We start from the raw sequence: 14,601 nt of genomic DNA, 5'->3' as shown, positions 1-14,601 counted from the left end.
GTTAGCAGGTTTTATAAAGTTACAAAGAAATCCAAGACTAAGACTAAGGGAGCTGTGAGTGCTCCTGCTCTACCTGCCGCAATCTTTAGAGATTCTGTGATGCATTTGAAGAGTTTTACGGACTGCAAATTGGTGTATCTCTGCATTAATGAGAAAGATTTTTTTTTTTTTAATGAATACAAATTTAAAAAAATCTGAACAAAGTAAGAAAGGGATTGAGGTCATTTACATGACGGTGACTCCTGTTATGATCAGTCTAATCAGCGTGATTGATGGAACAAATGATCAGGGGGGAGGTGTTTTTACCTTCCTTACTTTGCTTGGGATTGAGATATGGGTAGAGTCTCTCAGTGAAGTTACAGCCAGTAAAAAAGTAAATGAGAGCTGCAGCGTCTACGTCATAAAAGGAGACCAGACCCTCCTGATAATCCACAAACACCCCCACCTTCTTAGGCTTTGACTTCAGAGGGAGATTGATTGCAGGGATAGAACAAGCTTTGTACTGATTTCCGTTCATCAAGCATACAGTCCAGTAGCCATTTGTAGGGGACACTGTGCAGGAGTTAGTCTTTCTGTTGACAGACTCTTTGACCACTCCTAAAATCCAGTCAGTCTTCCCTTTAATCTGGACTTCATAGTAAAATCTTCCTGAAGAGAAACTCTGCTTTCCTAAGACACAACGTGTGGAAAATCTCTTTGGGCTGTCTGGAAGATTTTGCTTTGTATCACAACGACTGACTTGTTTCCCATCATCAGACAGGATGAGTTCAGGATGTGCTGTTTCAGGATCAAGAGTCACGTCCACCGCAAACTGCTGGACCCTCTTCAGATCAATGTCGATACACAGTCTCTTCATCTCTCTATTGAGTGTCTCCTCCAGCTGAGCCCCAGCTCTCCTCACAGTCCCGTGATATGATGAGTGAACTCTGACCTCTGTCCAGTCCTTGGTGGGCGGAGCAGGGCTCAAGGACGGGAAGCTTTGGAGGAGGTGGAGGTGGTCTTCTGTGCGTGAAAGCTGCTCCAGCTCTGAGCGTCTCTTCATCAGCTCAGAGATTTCCTCCTCCAGCTCTTTGATGAAGCCTTCAGCCTGATTCTCTGTCGTTTTGTGCTTCATGTCAATCGTCTCAATGAGCTCAGCCAGACTTCTCTTAACAGACTGCATCATAGACGTGAAGACCTGCACACTGTACTCCGTCTCTTTGTCTGCATCCTCCTTGCTGAGCTCCACTGCCTTTTTGAACTGCACAATCTTCAGTCGTCTCTCCTGGATCATCTGCTGAACTTCCCCCTCTGTCTTTCCCAGCTCACCTTTCTTTCCTTCATACTCTTCTATCAGAGGTACAATGTGATGAAGCCTGTGACTTGACTCAGCACAGAACTGACACACGCATGTCTGGTCAGTCTTACAGAACATCTCCAGAGGTCTATCATGGTTCTCACACATTCTGCCTTCCAGGTTCTCCACAGGATCAATCAGCATATGTCTTTTAAGGCCTGCGATTCTCTGATGAGGTTCCAGGTGAGTCTCACAGTAGGAGGCCAGACACACCAGGCAGGACTTCAGGGCCGTCGCTTTGGTTTCAGTGCAGACGTCACAGAGAACTTCTCCTGAGTTGGCACATTGCTCCTCAGAGCTGCCGCTGCTGCTGGCTTTCTTTTGGACTGACTGCATGAACTGAGCAGCCATCTCGGATATAAAAGTGTTGACCCGCAGTGCCGGTCTTCCGTCAAAGAGCTCTTTGCACATTGGACACAGACTCTGGACATTAACATCCCAGTGTTCTGTGATGCAGGTCTTGCAGAAGTTGTGTCCACACGGTATGGTGACTGGATTGGTAAACACATCCAGACAGATGGAACACAGAAACTGATCTTCAGAGAAGGGACTGCTGGCTGATGCCATGTCTAAGAACAAAAATGTGGAATTAAAACAACGAAACAGACATTAATATAATTGCAGCAAAAGTCTTGTTGAAACAAGTAGTTATGTTGCATATCACTGAAACATTTGACTGGGTAATACATTCTGTGTTATGGTTTGCATGTTCCATATGACCTTGACATGGTCTCGCCCAGCTTTGGTTTTGGTCTTGAAATGGTCTCAACCCCTAAAAATCTTGGGCACGATCCCAATCTCCACACTCAAGGACTTTGATGTGCGTTCCCGTAAAGCCTGTGAGGGTTTAGGTCTGTCCCACTGCCAAATCATCTGTAGACATTTTGAGCCCTTCATGAACACTTTCTGTAAGTCAGCATTTCTACAGACTTTGCTTAAGGCTAATTACCCACAACTCATAGCACTGTGATGTTAAACACGAGGTTACAAGTGGAAGCATGGAAACATAAAAAAGGTAAATAAGATTACGCACATGGGTGCTCAGTCTGGCATATTAAATTTAAATAGAAACATTAAGGATTAAAAATGGAACATAAACAAATGAAACACATGAAATCAGAGGAATTCAAGCAGAGATTATATTAGACAGGTTTATTCATCAATCATCTCTTTTCATTTTGTTATTAAAGCTGTTTTGACAAAAAACTGGAAATAGATTGTTTGACAATTATCTCTCATCTCCAAGGAGAGAGAATGGAATACATTCAAACCAGGGAGAAAAAAATATTTAATAAATTGTAGATCATGTTTTATGATGTTGTGATATGTCGCAGTACAGTGCTGTTCCATTCATATTTATAACATATTAAGCCCCTTGCACACTCTCATACTTAACCATTTACCAGGTGATGTCAGTTAAGTCCCTGAGGGTTCAGGGTTTAAGGCCTTAAGCTTTGTTTATACTCACACTTGGCGCCGTAGCTCCGAGCATGAACGGAGGCGTTCATACTTTGTGTGCTGCATTATTCTCCAAAACGTCAGAGGGCGTACAAACAAAATAAAAAACATAATATTACTATTATTAGTAAGTAACTTCCACAATGATGTGGAGGCATTGTAATCATCTGTAAACTCATATCTCAAATTCATGGACTACTTTATTGCCTTTGTACAAGCCCTGTAAAGAAACAAGTCAAGTATTAAATGCATTATAAAGAAACTAAAGTTGAATATCCTGTAAACTGTTTGATTTGGCTGCAAACTATTCACTCAAATGTATATTTTTAGGACCCCCTTATTCTAAAGTGTTTAAAAACGAATGGGCCTTCTTTTTATAAACCCTAGACATGTTAATAGTGCTTTTAGCAGTTAACTTTGAGGTGACAGATTGGATCTAACACGATTAAACTGTTTCTTAGACTTCCTGTTTATTCTTTGATGGCGGCTGAAACTGGAAAAGGCCGGCCGTGTCTTGGGAGACAACCATCAGCCCTTTTTAAGCATTGCTGTCCTTGTGTGAGTGTCCCCTCTTCCCGGTTGATTCCATTTTAAAACCCAATGAATCTCATCAACTGTACTCACTTGTTGTACTCAGAGGCTCCCGGGCCTGGAGGCCTGAAGTTGTTCGTTGAGAGAGAGAGAGACTTGTCTTGACTGCAGCGTGCTGTCGCTCTGACTTACTTTCACTTTCTGACTTTAAAGCATGTAACTGTGGATGTTCCTCTGCTCCCAGCAGCGCTCCACCTCTTCATCTCCAGCTGCTAATAAGTACTTATCATATACTTCTTATATATAGTCTATGTGGTGATGTTTTGGCATCTCTTTCCTTTTCGGAGGTGATTATGGAGACTTTACCCCAAGATTAACTGATTTTATGTCACATTAAAATTACAAAGTAAAGTAAATCGAAGTCCACAAAAATACTGATTAGAAATCATGGCAGAACATTAGAAAGTATGTATTATAGCCACTAAAACAGTCCAATTAGTAAATGAGTGTGCTGGTTATTTAAGACAGGGATGTCAGAAAAGCCTGATTCCTATATCCTATAACATTCCTATAATAATAATAATAATAATAATAATAATAATAATAATCTGAGCGGAAAAAACATTTAATTGTTTTTAGATAATATAAAATAGAACTTTATTAATCCCTAATGAAATTCTTGTGCCAGAGTTTGATCAAAAGTTACAACAGAAGAATAACACAAAAAAACAATTTGTAACAGGTGTGGTAAGGACCCAGAAGCAGAACACATGGAATAGTTGAACAAAGCTTTATTTCAGGCAGAAGACATAACAGGCAAACAGTCTCGGATCAGCTCACATGGAGAAATCCACTCGGTGGAACACCAAGCCGTCAGGGGAGAAGGCAGACAGAAACCAGAGGAAGCAGAGGCTATTCTCGTGGTTGGGGACAGAAGGCTGAGTCGTTTACCGGGGCAGAGGCAAGGCGGAGAAGTCCAGACAGGCAGGGTCGGCAACGGGAAAACAGTCGGAGGGTAAACGCTGGAAAGTCTGGCATGATGCGGAGAACGATCTGGCAGTGAGTGTGTGTGATAGTAGGTGCCGCAGAGTGGGCAGGTGAGAGTGAATGAGCTGAAGAGGTGAGTGAGAGATAGAGTGACAGGAGAGAAGAGTGTGATGCAGAGTGACAGGGGAGTATGGAAGCTGAACTGTGACACAATCGAACAAAAATGAACATACAATGACAATTATCAAAATTATTCAAAAAACAACTGCAGTTGACACAGGTCATTTGTTTGATCCTCTCTAGACTTTCATGCCCTCTGGCGGCCATGTTGGAGGTGTTCAGCTCATGGAAGCAATGGCTGAGAAATGATGATTGCAATTCTTCTGCTCATCAGTGTGAAAGAGACATGCTTTATTTCAGGCTTTAATATAAAATGTTCAGTGCTTGCAACATGCAAGAAAAATTCCAAACAAAATGTCCCATTTTGTTTTTATTTGTTTCTATAAATTATAAAAATGAGAGACATACAGGTTGCAGAATTATTTCTTAATTAATTTACGTCCAATATTTCAAAAATAAGTCTTTTTTATTAGTTGCTTTCTGGGATTTTTTTTAAAACTCATCTCATTCTCTTAACATTTTGTTAGATTTTGACGTTGTTGCAGACAAATTAAACCAAGGCACTCCTGGAAATGGTTCTTTACATTGTTATATTTTACATATTTACCATCATCACAGAATAAGTGTTTAAAACAGTTTCAGGGTCTAGGGTTTTAGGGTGCTAGATTCTCTACTGTATCTTTAGCCAGTAGCTTACTTTGTCTAATGTTTGGTGTTGGGCAGACTAGCCTAAACAGAAAAAAATGAGCTAAAAGAGGCTATAAAAGCTCCACATAGCTGCAGAGTTTTGTAATAAGGCATATGTGAGTGAAGCTCCTTTCATTACATTTGATAGCGACAAGATTAGGAGTCTACAGCCATGCTAGCAGCTCTGGAAGCTATACAGCAGCAGGGATTTGAGCTAAATGCTAACGCATGGCAATGCTGCTAACAGTGACAATGCTAAGATGCTGACGTTTAGCAGGTATAATGTTTCAGAAGTTATATAACGTGTTCAATATTTTAGTTTAGCACCTTAGCGTGCTTACATGGCTCAATTAGTGTGAAAAAAAAAAAACTGCGGCTGATGTGAATGTCACTAGTTTGCTGGTATCATTTCCTGTCTCAACAATGTCATGCCAAATGATCAGTAATATATCTGTAGTAACAGGACACAGTCATGTATTACCTCAAGATTGCAATGCCTTATTTGAAGCATCAAAGTCCCAGCAAAGATGAGACTAAAAATTTGAGTTCTGAAGATTTATTTCAGGTTCGTATAGAAAGACATTTTCTCTTGCCTAACACAATTTACAAAGACTCTAAACTCAGTCAGTCAGTGTTATGAGTTTCTCATTTTCACTTTCAACACATTCCTAGAAGTTATATTCTAATATCTTACAGGTATCCATCACTTGCTGTAGATAACAGACTAGGTACATTTTCTGTATTTAGCATAGGCTTAATACATAGAGCATTGCATTCCTCTGCATTACATTCTCTGCACGTTTGCCAGTACACCTTCCACCACTGCTCAATTAAGTCCTGAACTTCACATGCTTCATGTCTACCTGAGGCTAAGACACGCCATGTCCCACAGACCTCAGCTGTCGCTCTCAGGTCGTGCCAAGGAGAACCTTCTGGAGGGGTCTGGGATAAACCACCTCTCCCACAGATCCAAGTGAACAGCAGGGTAATGCCATGGTTTAAAAGGACCGTTCCAGTGCAGCAGGTGCGCCTCCTGTAGGAAGCTCTCTGAATAGCGGGCGTCTGGACTCCAGCCTGGACACACAGGAAAGCTCAATTCAAATTGACTATGTCTGTATGTGGCATATTTAATGATTCCACTTCACATCACTTGCCATAATTAATTTAAATGTAAAAAGTAATTAGTTATGTCTGAATAATATGTTAAATACTATTGTATTTCCATTCATCTTGTTTATAATGTATTGTTATTAGTTTGGCGCTGAGACCAATGTGTAACATAAGTGCCCTCTCTGTGTATCCTGTCCCTATGGTAGGTTGATTTGTGATAAGCTTGGTTATAATACCTTAATATTGTTTGTTGAAGTGTGTTTTCTATACTTTGTATACTAAAACGAGCTTCCAATTAGCACAGCAATTAGGCATTTAACAATAAATACTGAAATTATTCTGTATATGAACTGGAGTGATGATCTTACCCATGTGTCTGACGTGCCACAACGGGTCCAGTGTTGTGTATTTGTCATGAAACACTATTAGCATGGGTGGAGTCGCCACGCCTCCTGCCATTGCACTGCTGTATATGTTGTGCCTGGTGGAGAGGAAAGGAGGAAGAGGGTTTCTGATCAGGCGGATGCTTCTACTGCTTCGTAACACTTACACATATATATATATATATATATATATATATATATATATATATATATATATATATATATAAACGTAAAAATGTATATTTATGTTATAGCCTACACACGTGAAATGCAGTTCAAAGTGCTTGACATCAGCCAATGTGCAATAAAATGAGAGACGGAACAATTATAATATCATAAATGATAGCAATATTCCAATAAATTAACAGGCACGTTAAAAATCCAAATGTGAAAAAAAAATATAGATGTAATCATTTCTTAAATTCACAACATGTTTTTATTGAACAAAATATTCTATTTTATTCCATATTTGTTGCCATTTTGCCTTCCAATAACAACATTTTTACTTTGCTCTTCCACTTCTGCACACTCAAGACATTTTCTTCGTAATCTGAACATTGCATGTAGTTTGTGGTTTTATAAATATTCTATTGTTTTCATATATTTCTCCTTTGCCAATCAAATCACAGTGTTGTTTTTGCTACTGTTTTACCCCACAGCTTCATCTTTGAGCTGGACATGTTACAAAATGCAATGTAAGGGTTTCCAAAAACTGATGGTCACTGCGTACCTGAAATTCTCCTCCATCCATTTCTCCAACTGTTTGGTGATCTTCTGTTTCTTCCATTCGCTGACATCTGCCACAAACACTCCAGGGTTGAAAGAGCACTCTCTGGGATCGATGCCCAGGTCTCTAACTTCCTCTTTCCTATAGTCCAGGAAGCCCATGTAGGTTGTCTAGGGGACAAGCTCAGAAGAGAGGACGCCATATTTCAATAAACCAACGTGTCTTTTCAAAGGAATATAACTTTCAGTATCAATTCCTCTAATGGTCCAAACTGAAGACCCTGTAGTTGTGAGTTGACAACGATTGGCATTAATAAAAAATGATGCATCTTGCACTGCATACTTCTTTTTAATGACACTAGCCAAAAAGGCCAAAAGTGGACCGACTCACCTTTTTGATTATCAAACAGCCATTACAATGCCTCTTCACACTGGCGGGTTAATGGTCAAAGTGATTATGATACAATATGATAAAAGACATAAACATCCACCTGCATGCCGATGCTGCGCACCATCTCATGTGTGGAGGGTAGGTCGCAGTCGGTGGAGAAAGCAGCAGCATGACCCGGCTTCAGTTTCATATTGAACAGATCCTTGATGTCGCCTGAGAAGCATGAAAAGACTGTAAGTGGTACAACACATACACATATTATATATATATATATATATATATATATATATATATATATATATATATATATATATATATATATATATATATATATAACTGTTACACCACTGTCGCCCACCTCTGTATGAAATGAGGTAATATTGCTTATTTCAGTCTCACTGCATGAAGACATAATTGATACAAAATCAATTTAAAAAATGTCAAATGTGTGGATTCATCAATGAGAAATTGTAATCATAAAACGTTTGATTATGGTATGTATATCAATATATAACAATACTATATTACTACTTCATTGTTATTGTGCTTTTATAATAGTGTATTCGCTTGGATTTCTATTATATGTACTTCCTAGTGTTGGATTAATAATTTATAGTGTTTGAATATTACACAAACTGTACATATATTAACATTATATACTTAATTATATCATTATGTATGTTATACTTATTATTCATACCTATACCTATATGTTTATAGTATAGTTAACACATCATGCTGAAGTCACACTAATGGACTCTCTTTTAACAAATACTAATAAAGTGTTAGGTATTGCAATATATATATTTTAGCTTTTTAATGTCACATCTCTAATTTCATTAATCTCTTCCTTTTTTAAAAACCTGTGCTGCTGTAACCTAAACATAAAGTCAGTTTTATCACTAGGCCAACCTTAAAACCATTTAATCTGAAGGATGCATGGATTCCTTCCTACCGTGACCACACACGTACCCTGCACAATGACATCATCGTCTAAGTATATCACCCTCTTATGGTTGATGTCAAGCAGGGGCAGGTAAAAGCGCACAAAGTTGAGCTGCAAAACAAAACAGATGTTATTATTGTTGCATCTTTGTGACGTAACATTCAGCTTGTGGGGTAGCGCACGTTGGAGCTTCATCTGTGCATGTGTATCGTATGTGTTGTTACATGAACAAAGGCAAACCCAGAACTCACTGGATGTAGCAGTTCGGGTCGAGAGGAATCTGGCTTCACTTTTCCTTTCAGAACCATGGGGTTGAATTCCAATATCTTATATTTGATGCCTTTCAGTTTAGTCTTCACTATGTACTGTCTGGGAAGACGCGAGGAAAGAAAAACTGGGTAATTAAAAAATCATGAGTATAGGCAATAATACTGGGGTGTCAGGCGGCCCCCCCAAAAAAACATTGACAATTAAAGATTCTCTACACTTCTGTACAAGTGACAAACCTCGTCAGTTTCACGGCTTCACGAAGAGTGACAATATAGAAGAACACACTGGCGTCTGTGTTGCTGTAGATGCTGTTGATGACCGCCATGGTTGCACCGATGCGCTCCTCCGATGCGCATATCACGACGGGGACGACATTCTCCTCCTCTGACACTCTCGCTGCGGGAACTCGCGCTGCGGGAAGTCGCGCTGCGCTTCTGAGGTTCTTCCAGTGATCTGAGAGAGAATTCTCAAACAACTGCTCAGTAATCTCCTAAAACAGCCGGTCACTGTAGTTTTTAACAAATGTCACTCAAAGAAGAGTAACTAGTGCATTTGTTGGGGACTATTTTCAGCTGCGCATTGATACACATGTGTTGCTCTTGTGAGTTTTTGTGGCACCAGGACGATTTAAGTTGGATTTAGTCAAAATAAACTGCCGTGTGTGTTCATGGTAATGTAGGAATATGTCACCCAATGCAACAGTGTGGCTCATTGATGTGTTTTTAATAGTTTTTTGAACAATGGGCCTCCATGGCACAGAGGAATAAGATATATCTGGTTTTCTATTCACACACAATGCTCCTTTAATGTTTTCACACGATTGAATGTGCTCTGTACAGACTTGAATAAAGCCTGTCTGGGTGTACCTGAGAGTTTGGGCCGAGTGGAGGCTCTGAGCACTGTACTGTGCAGGAGGAGACCCACCATCAGCACCAGCAGCACCAGGAGGGCCCGGTTAACTGAAACACAGGGAGAGGCGGGAGTCAGCAAGATCATCTTCACAAATGAACACCGCTTTTATGATTTATGAAGCGTGAATGCAATCTCCAGAAGTAAAACGCTAATGTCGGGCTATAAACGCTCCACACTGCGGTCACATGATGTGGCATCACCCCCACTAAGCTAAAGGAGGACTAGTGTTTGGCTTGATGATGTTTCGTAGTTTCATTTAGCCACTTGTTAGCAACCTCCTTTTCTAAGACACGTAAAACGTTTAAAATTCCCAAGAGAGGTATTTATTGATTACTAATGAGTTATATCATCGAACAAAAGGACTTTGAAACAAGGGAATCGGAAGAGCAAAAATACTGACTCATTTCTGGGTTTTAGGCCTCCTCCCTCCAGCACTTTATGATTCATTTTTATTTAGCAATCTCTTCTTTTTTCATTTTTAATGGAACATTTTGAATAACAATGAAAAATGCCTATTGTGGGTGACAAAGCCCAAGCTGATGACTTCATAGTGCTTCTTTTGTCCGACCAAGAAACCAAAATGACATAAAGGAATAGTTTGACATTTTGCGGAAAAACACTTTTTCATTTCCTGCTGGGAAGGGTTGATACCACTCTCATGAGTCAAGCTAGGACTTAGCTTATCTTAGCTTAGCTTAGCATAATGTAAAGACTGGAAGCAAAAGGAAACAGCTAACTTGGCTCTGTCCAAAGGTGATAATACACATTCCAAGACATCCAAAGCTCACTAATTAATAAGTTGCATTGTATTTCTTTAATCTGTACTCAAACAGAAAAAAACTGCTTCTGGCCTCCATGGTCCAAGCTAGCCTAGCTAGATGGTTGCTCTTCAAGACATATTTACACAGCCTGTAATTCCCTGTAAAAATAAAAAAATTTGTTCAGTTTGAGTACGGATTAAACAAATGAAAATATGTTAATTAGTGAACTTCACATATGCTCATATGTTAGCCGTTACCCTATGCTAATTGCCTCTCGTCAGCACCATACTTAACAGAAAATGAGACTGTTCGATCTTCTCAAACTCACAGCAAGAAAAATAATATGTCAAACTATTCCTATAAAGAAAGTGTTGACATTTCACTGTATTGTTGTCTTCTCATTGCAGCAGAAATACACATTGTGTTTCACCTCTAAAGTTGAACACCAGCTGTAGTCACGCAGACCTGAGAGAAAGGAGGGTTGAATACCCACCTGCAACCAGTTAACAGCCACTTTTATCATGTATGGCTGCTCATCCAGGTGCCATAACTACTTCTGCACAGTAGCAGCAGTTTTACACTCTAATATTCAGGACTTGCTGACCCAGATCAAGGATTGCACATATGTACTTTTTGATGTACAGTTAAAAATGAGACATACACCCAAAAGGCAGATAAATTCCTCAAAAGCAGGGGTGGAGGTAAAGATTTAGGGCTTTAACAATGTTGGGTGGACATTTTGCATTTTGCTTTCCGTCCAAATTGCTGTTCACACACTAGATGGAATCCTACATTTTAACTCATTACAGCCTGACATCTGGTTACCTCATCAACCCTCCCGCAGCACACACACACACACACACACACACACACACACATTTGGTGCACGTGCATGGAAGCTGGATGCTTCCCTTGAGAGAAATATGGGGGTTTCCTCACTGGCCTTTGCACAAAGTAATACTGATGCTATTGTTAATATGAGTCTGTCTATTGTTACTGTCCATCAACAGGAAGATTTCATGTCGAATTATAGAACCCGAGACCATAAATCAGCCACAATTACATTTGTATTACAATTTGTTTTTTACTTACTTTTTCTCAGGAGACTCATATTTCATGCTTGCTTTCAGCAACATCTGCAAACACATACAGAGATAAAGAGAGCTATTTAGTCACTCAAGAGGAGGTAAAAAAATGAAATAGAGTGCTGCAGTAAGTACCCTCTCGTCTTTGTGCCGTACATTTCTTTCATTGGCAAAGGAAGTTCCTCCCAATCCAAAATGTTTCTCTCAAACCAGGAAGAACTTCTGCCAGTACACTTCCATGTAGTACACTGTGTACACTATGTCGTTACTTGCGTAGTGTGTGAATTTCGACAGGGTAGCGTTGTCTCCAATAGCTGCTGTGTACTCACCGAAAATGATGAGCTAGCTAACAGCGGCAACGGCAGCTAGCTAGCGGTGTCTTAGTTTGTGGTGCCATATAATTACAGACTGCTAATGTAACCTAAACAAAACTGATGGCTTCTATCTGACAATATAGGTACTTAACTTTTATTAGTATAGTGCAGAGTTCACCGGAGCAACCGCAGCCATTTTGAGATTTTATAGCAGGTTAAACAGGTTTAATTGATTTATCACGGTCCCATTCTTGGCCGCCATTTCCGGTCAGCAAGCATGCACAATACTTGGGCCCTAAATGGAACGGGGCCAACCAATGACCTGTCAAAATGACTGCTGTGGAAAGGGCCTATTGCTGGTATGCAACAGTTGTGGTAGTTTTATAGTGTATGATGCATTGAACAAATGCAGAGAGGAGTTCCAGGTTCTTTCATTCATGGAGAACAGTGTGGTCACATTCAGAGTATTTTTGTCAATCTCAAGAGTTGTGTAACCACTTTATGGCCCTCATATTGCTGGAATTGATTAAGACATGTTGAGGATGGTCACATTGAACACTTAACACAAAGACAAATCAGTAAAATATGAAAATAAACGCACACAGAAATGCCACATGTCTTACACAGATGTGTTTGTGACTGATACAAACTACCATAGTGACCGGACCTGCAGTAAAGTCTCCGAGGCCCAAAGCCAGGAGACACTGGAGGACACATGGGGCTGTGCTTGTCCAAAACCTTCCACCACTTCCTTCCTTCCTGGTGCCACGGCTTCTTCGAGGAATATGTTTGCCTTCCAGCTTTTTGAACTTTTATATAACTACAGAATAGAAGTACTTTCACAACACACAACAAAACGCTCATCTTAACTGTCCAACAGCTTAAAAACCCTCCTTTTATTCCCCCCCTCTCCATCCTCTTTGAATCGTCAACTCGTGCAACTCTTAATTTGTGCATTCGCCGTGAAGTGGCGAGCCCTGGGCAGGAAACAGAACACTTTTAAGTTGTTCATCAGTTTCACACCAGCAGTAGTGACTCTGTCTGCTTTTCATGTTTCAGTACTTCCTCAGAAACCTGCAGACTCTAACCGAACGAGGACAGGGCGTGCAGTTTGTGTCATGCATTTGTTTCTGGTTTATTTGTCACTGTTTAGAGCAGCCCCAAACATCTGGACCTGATTAGCTCCAGATACTAAACTGCCTCACACGCTGCCTCTGGCCAGCATGGTAATCCACTCAAGACTTTCCAAATTACAATGCATTGTGCTTACATTCAATGTGTTCTTGAATCTTAATGCATTTAAAGTCACATTGTCAATGTTTTTGCATAATTGTAGCACCAAATATGAACTCTTACATTATATTATTTTCCTTAAATGGCTTCTTCAAGGCATCATCGAGGAATTGGGAGGTGGGATTTTTTTTTTTTTAAATGTAGCAACTAGCTTCTGAGGTTGTAACTGTGTGGAATCCAGACACACAGTTACATGCAAACTCTCAGGGGGTGGGGGTTGGGGGTGCAAACCATACCACTTAAGTCATCACACTGCAAAAAATTCCTAACCTGGGTGAAGCGGTTAACTTTTTCAGGACTCACAATAAAGAAAATGTCTGTAACTTTTTGTGGAGTTAAATCATTTTGAGCGAATTTTCTAAAAAACATATTTTGAAACGAGCCTAAATGAGGCAAATCATTTCCCTCAAGGCCTACTACAGTATTAAAAAACAAACCCTAGTTCCAAAAAAAAAATTGAATTGCATTGACACAATGGCAAACTGGGTCATGCATTACGCATTTACAGATTTTCTTTCACTTGGTATTAAAGGTAAACACTTTTTTTTGGAAAGATAGATATTTTTTCCAGTGTGGCAGGACAAAAGGTTCTCTCGTATAACAAATACAACAGGGTTGCATACATACCACAAAATGCACAAATCATACTTCACAATATACAACATACATATACAGGCAAAAAGTGCATTATATTAGTGAACATGCACTGTGGAAGTCAGAGATAAATGGAGGAGGTGTGTCCCTGTTGGTTCGATATGTACCTTATGAGTCATGTAGCACAATTTAAAGCACATTTAAAATGTCACAAATGCAGCCTATACTTACCAGAAATAAAGACGGTGATCAGTCTCATTCCTGATGTTCATGGTCCATGTTGTAAAACCTCTGAGGACTGAGACTCACCCTCACCCTCACCAACAATCCCACTTTTTTTTCTCTCTCTCTCTCTCTCTCTCTCTCTCTCTCTCTCTCTCTCTCTCTCTCTCTCTCTCTCTCTCTCTCTCTCTCTCTCTCTCTCTCTCTCTCTCTCTCTCTCTCTCTCTCTCTCTCTCTCTCTCTCCTTCTTCCTTCCAGATGGGACTCATCTTGTTCACCAGCGCTCTGATTCCTCGCTGTCATTTAGCCAGAAAATGGATGAGCCCTGCTCTCCCCAATTCATGGAGGAGAAAAGTGTGATTGTTGGGGCTCCGTATGTTTAGCAAAAATTATACTGGAAAATGTATTTCTGCATAACATACGGAGCCCTGGAGGTTAGTTTATTTTTTAAATATCTTGCTCAAGGCTTACTACC

General features: G+C 40.0%; 2 protein-coding genes across 2 annotated transcripts; both read right to left on the bottom strand.

Moving 5' to 3' along the window:
• Positions 1–256: 256 nt before the first annotated feature.
• Positions 257–3,497, bottom strand: LOC137877464 (E3 ubiquitin-protein ligase TRIM39-like). The gene is made up of 2 exons (XM_068717402.1): positions 3,419–3,497; positions 257–1,905 (listed from the first exon to the last, which is right to left on the bottom strand). The coding sequence occupies exon 2, from the start codon at positions 1,901–1,903 to the stop codon at positions 257–259; it is 1,647 nt and encodes a 548-aa protein (XP_068573503.1). The 5' UTR covers positions 1,904–1,905; positions 3,419–3,497.
• A 1,251-nt stretch (positions 3,498–4,748) lies between these two features.
• glt8d2 (glycosyltransferase 8 domain containing 2) lies at positions 4,749–14,219 on the bottom strand. Its single transcript, XM_068716739.1, has 10 exons — positions 14,136–14,219; positions 11,711–11,754; positions 9,812–9,904; positions 9,182–9,398; positions 8,927–9,044; positions 8,702–8,786; positions 7,830–7,942; positions 7,343–7,509; positions 6,598–6,710; positions 4,749–6,193 (listed from the first exon to the last, which is right to left on the bottom strand). Exons 2-10 carry the CDS (start codon positions 11,727–11,729, stop codon positions 6,015–6,017), a joined length of 1,104 nt encoding a protein of 367 aa, XP_068572840.1. The 5' UTR covers positions 11,730–11,754; positions 14,136–14,219; the 3' UTR covers positions 4,749–6,014.
• Between the last annotated feature and the right edge of the window lie 382 nt (positions 14,220–14,601).

This window comes from Cebidichthys violaceus, unplaced genomic scaffold (genome assembly GCF_023349555.1).
Source record: "Cebidichthys violaceus isolate CVI_PGR_0920_01 unplaced genomic scaffold, fCebVio1.0.p SCAF_21, whole genome shotgun sequence".
In the NCBI taxonomy this organism is placed as follows: domain Eukaryota; kingdom Metazoa; phylum Chordata; class Actinopteri; order Perciformes; family Stichaeidae; genus Cebidichthys; species Cebidichthys violaceus.
The sequence above is the reverse complement of the archived record's forward strand: the minus strand, read 5'-3'. Positions and strand labels throughout refer to the sequence as shown.

Coding starts and splice junctions, on each gene's coding strand:
- LOC137877464 (XM_068717402.1), bottom strand. CDS start 1,903: ATGGCATCAGCCAGCAGTCCCTTCTCTGAAGATCAGTTTCTGTGTTCC.
- glt8d2 (XM_068716739.1), bottom strand. Junction 8,787..8,926: donor GACCCGAACTGCTACATCCA/GTGAGTTCTGGG, acceptor TTTGTTTTGCAG/CTCAACTTTGTGCGCTTTTA. Junction 7,943..8,701: donor CGATGATGTCATTGTGCAGG/GTACGTGTGTGG, acceptor CATGCTTCTCAG/GCGACATCAAGGATCTGTTC.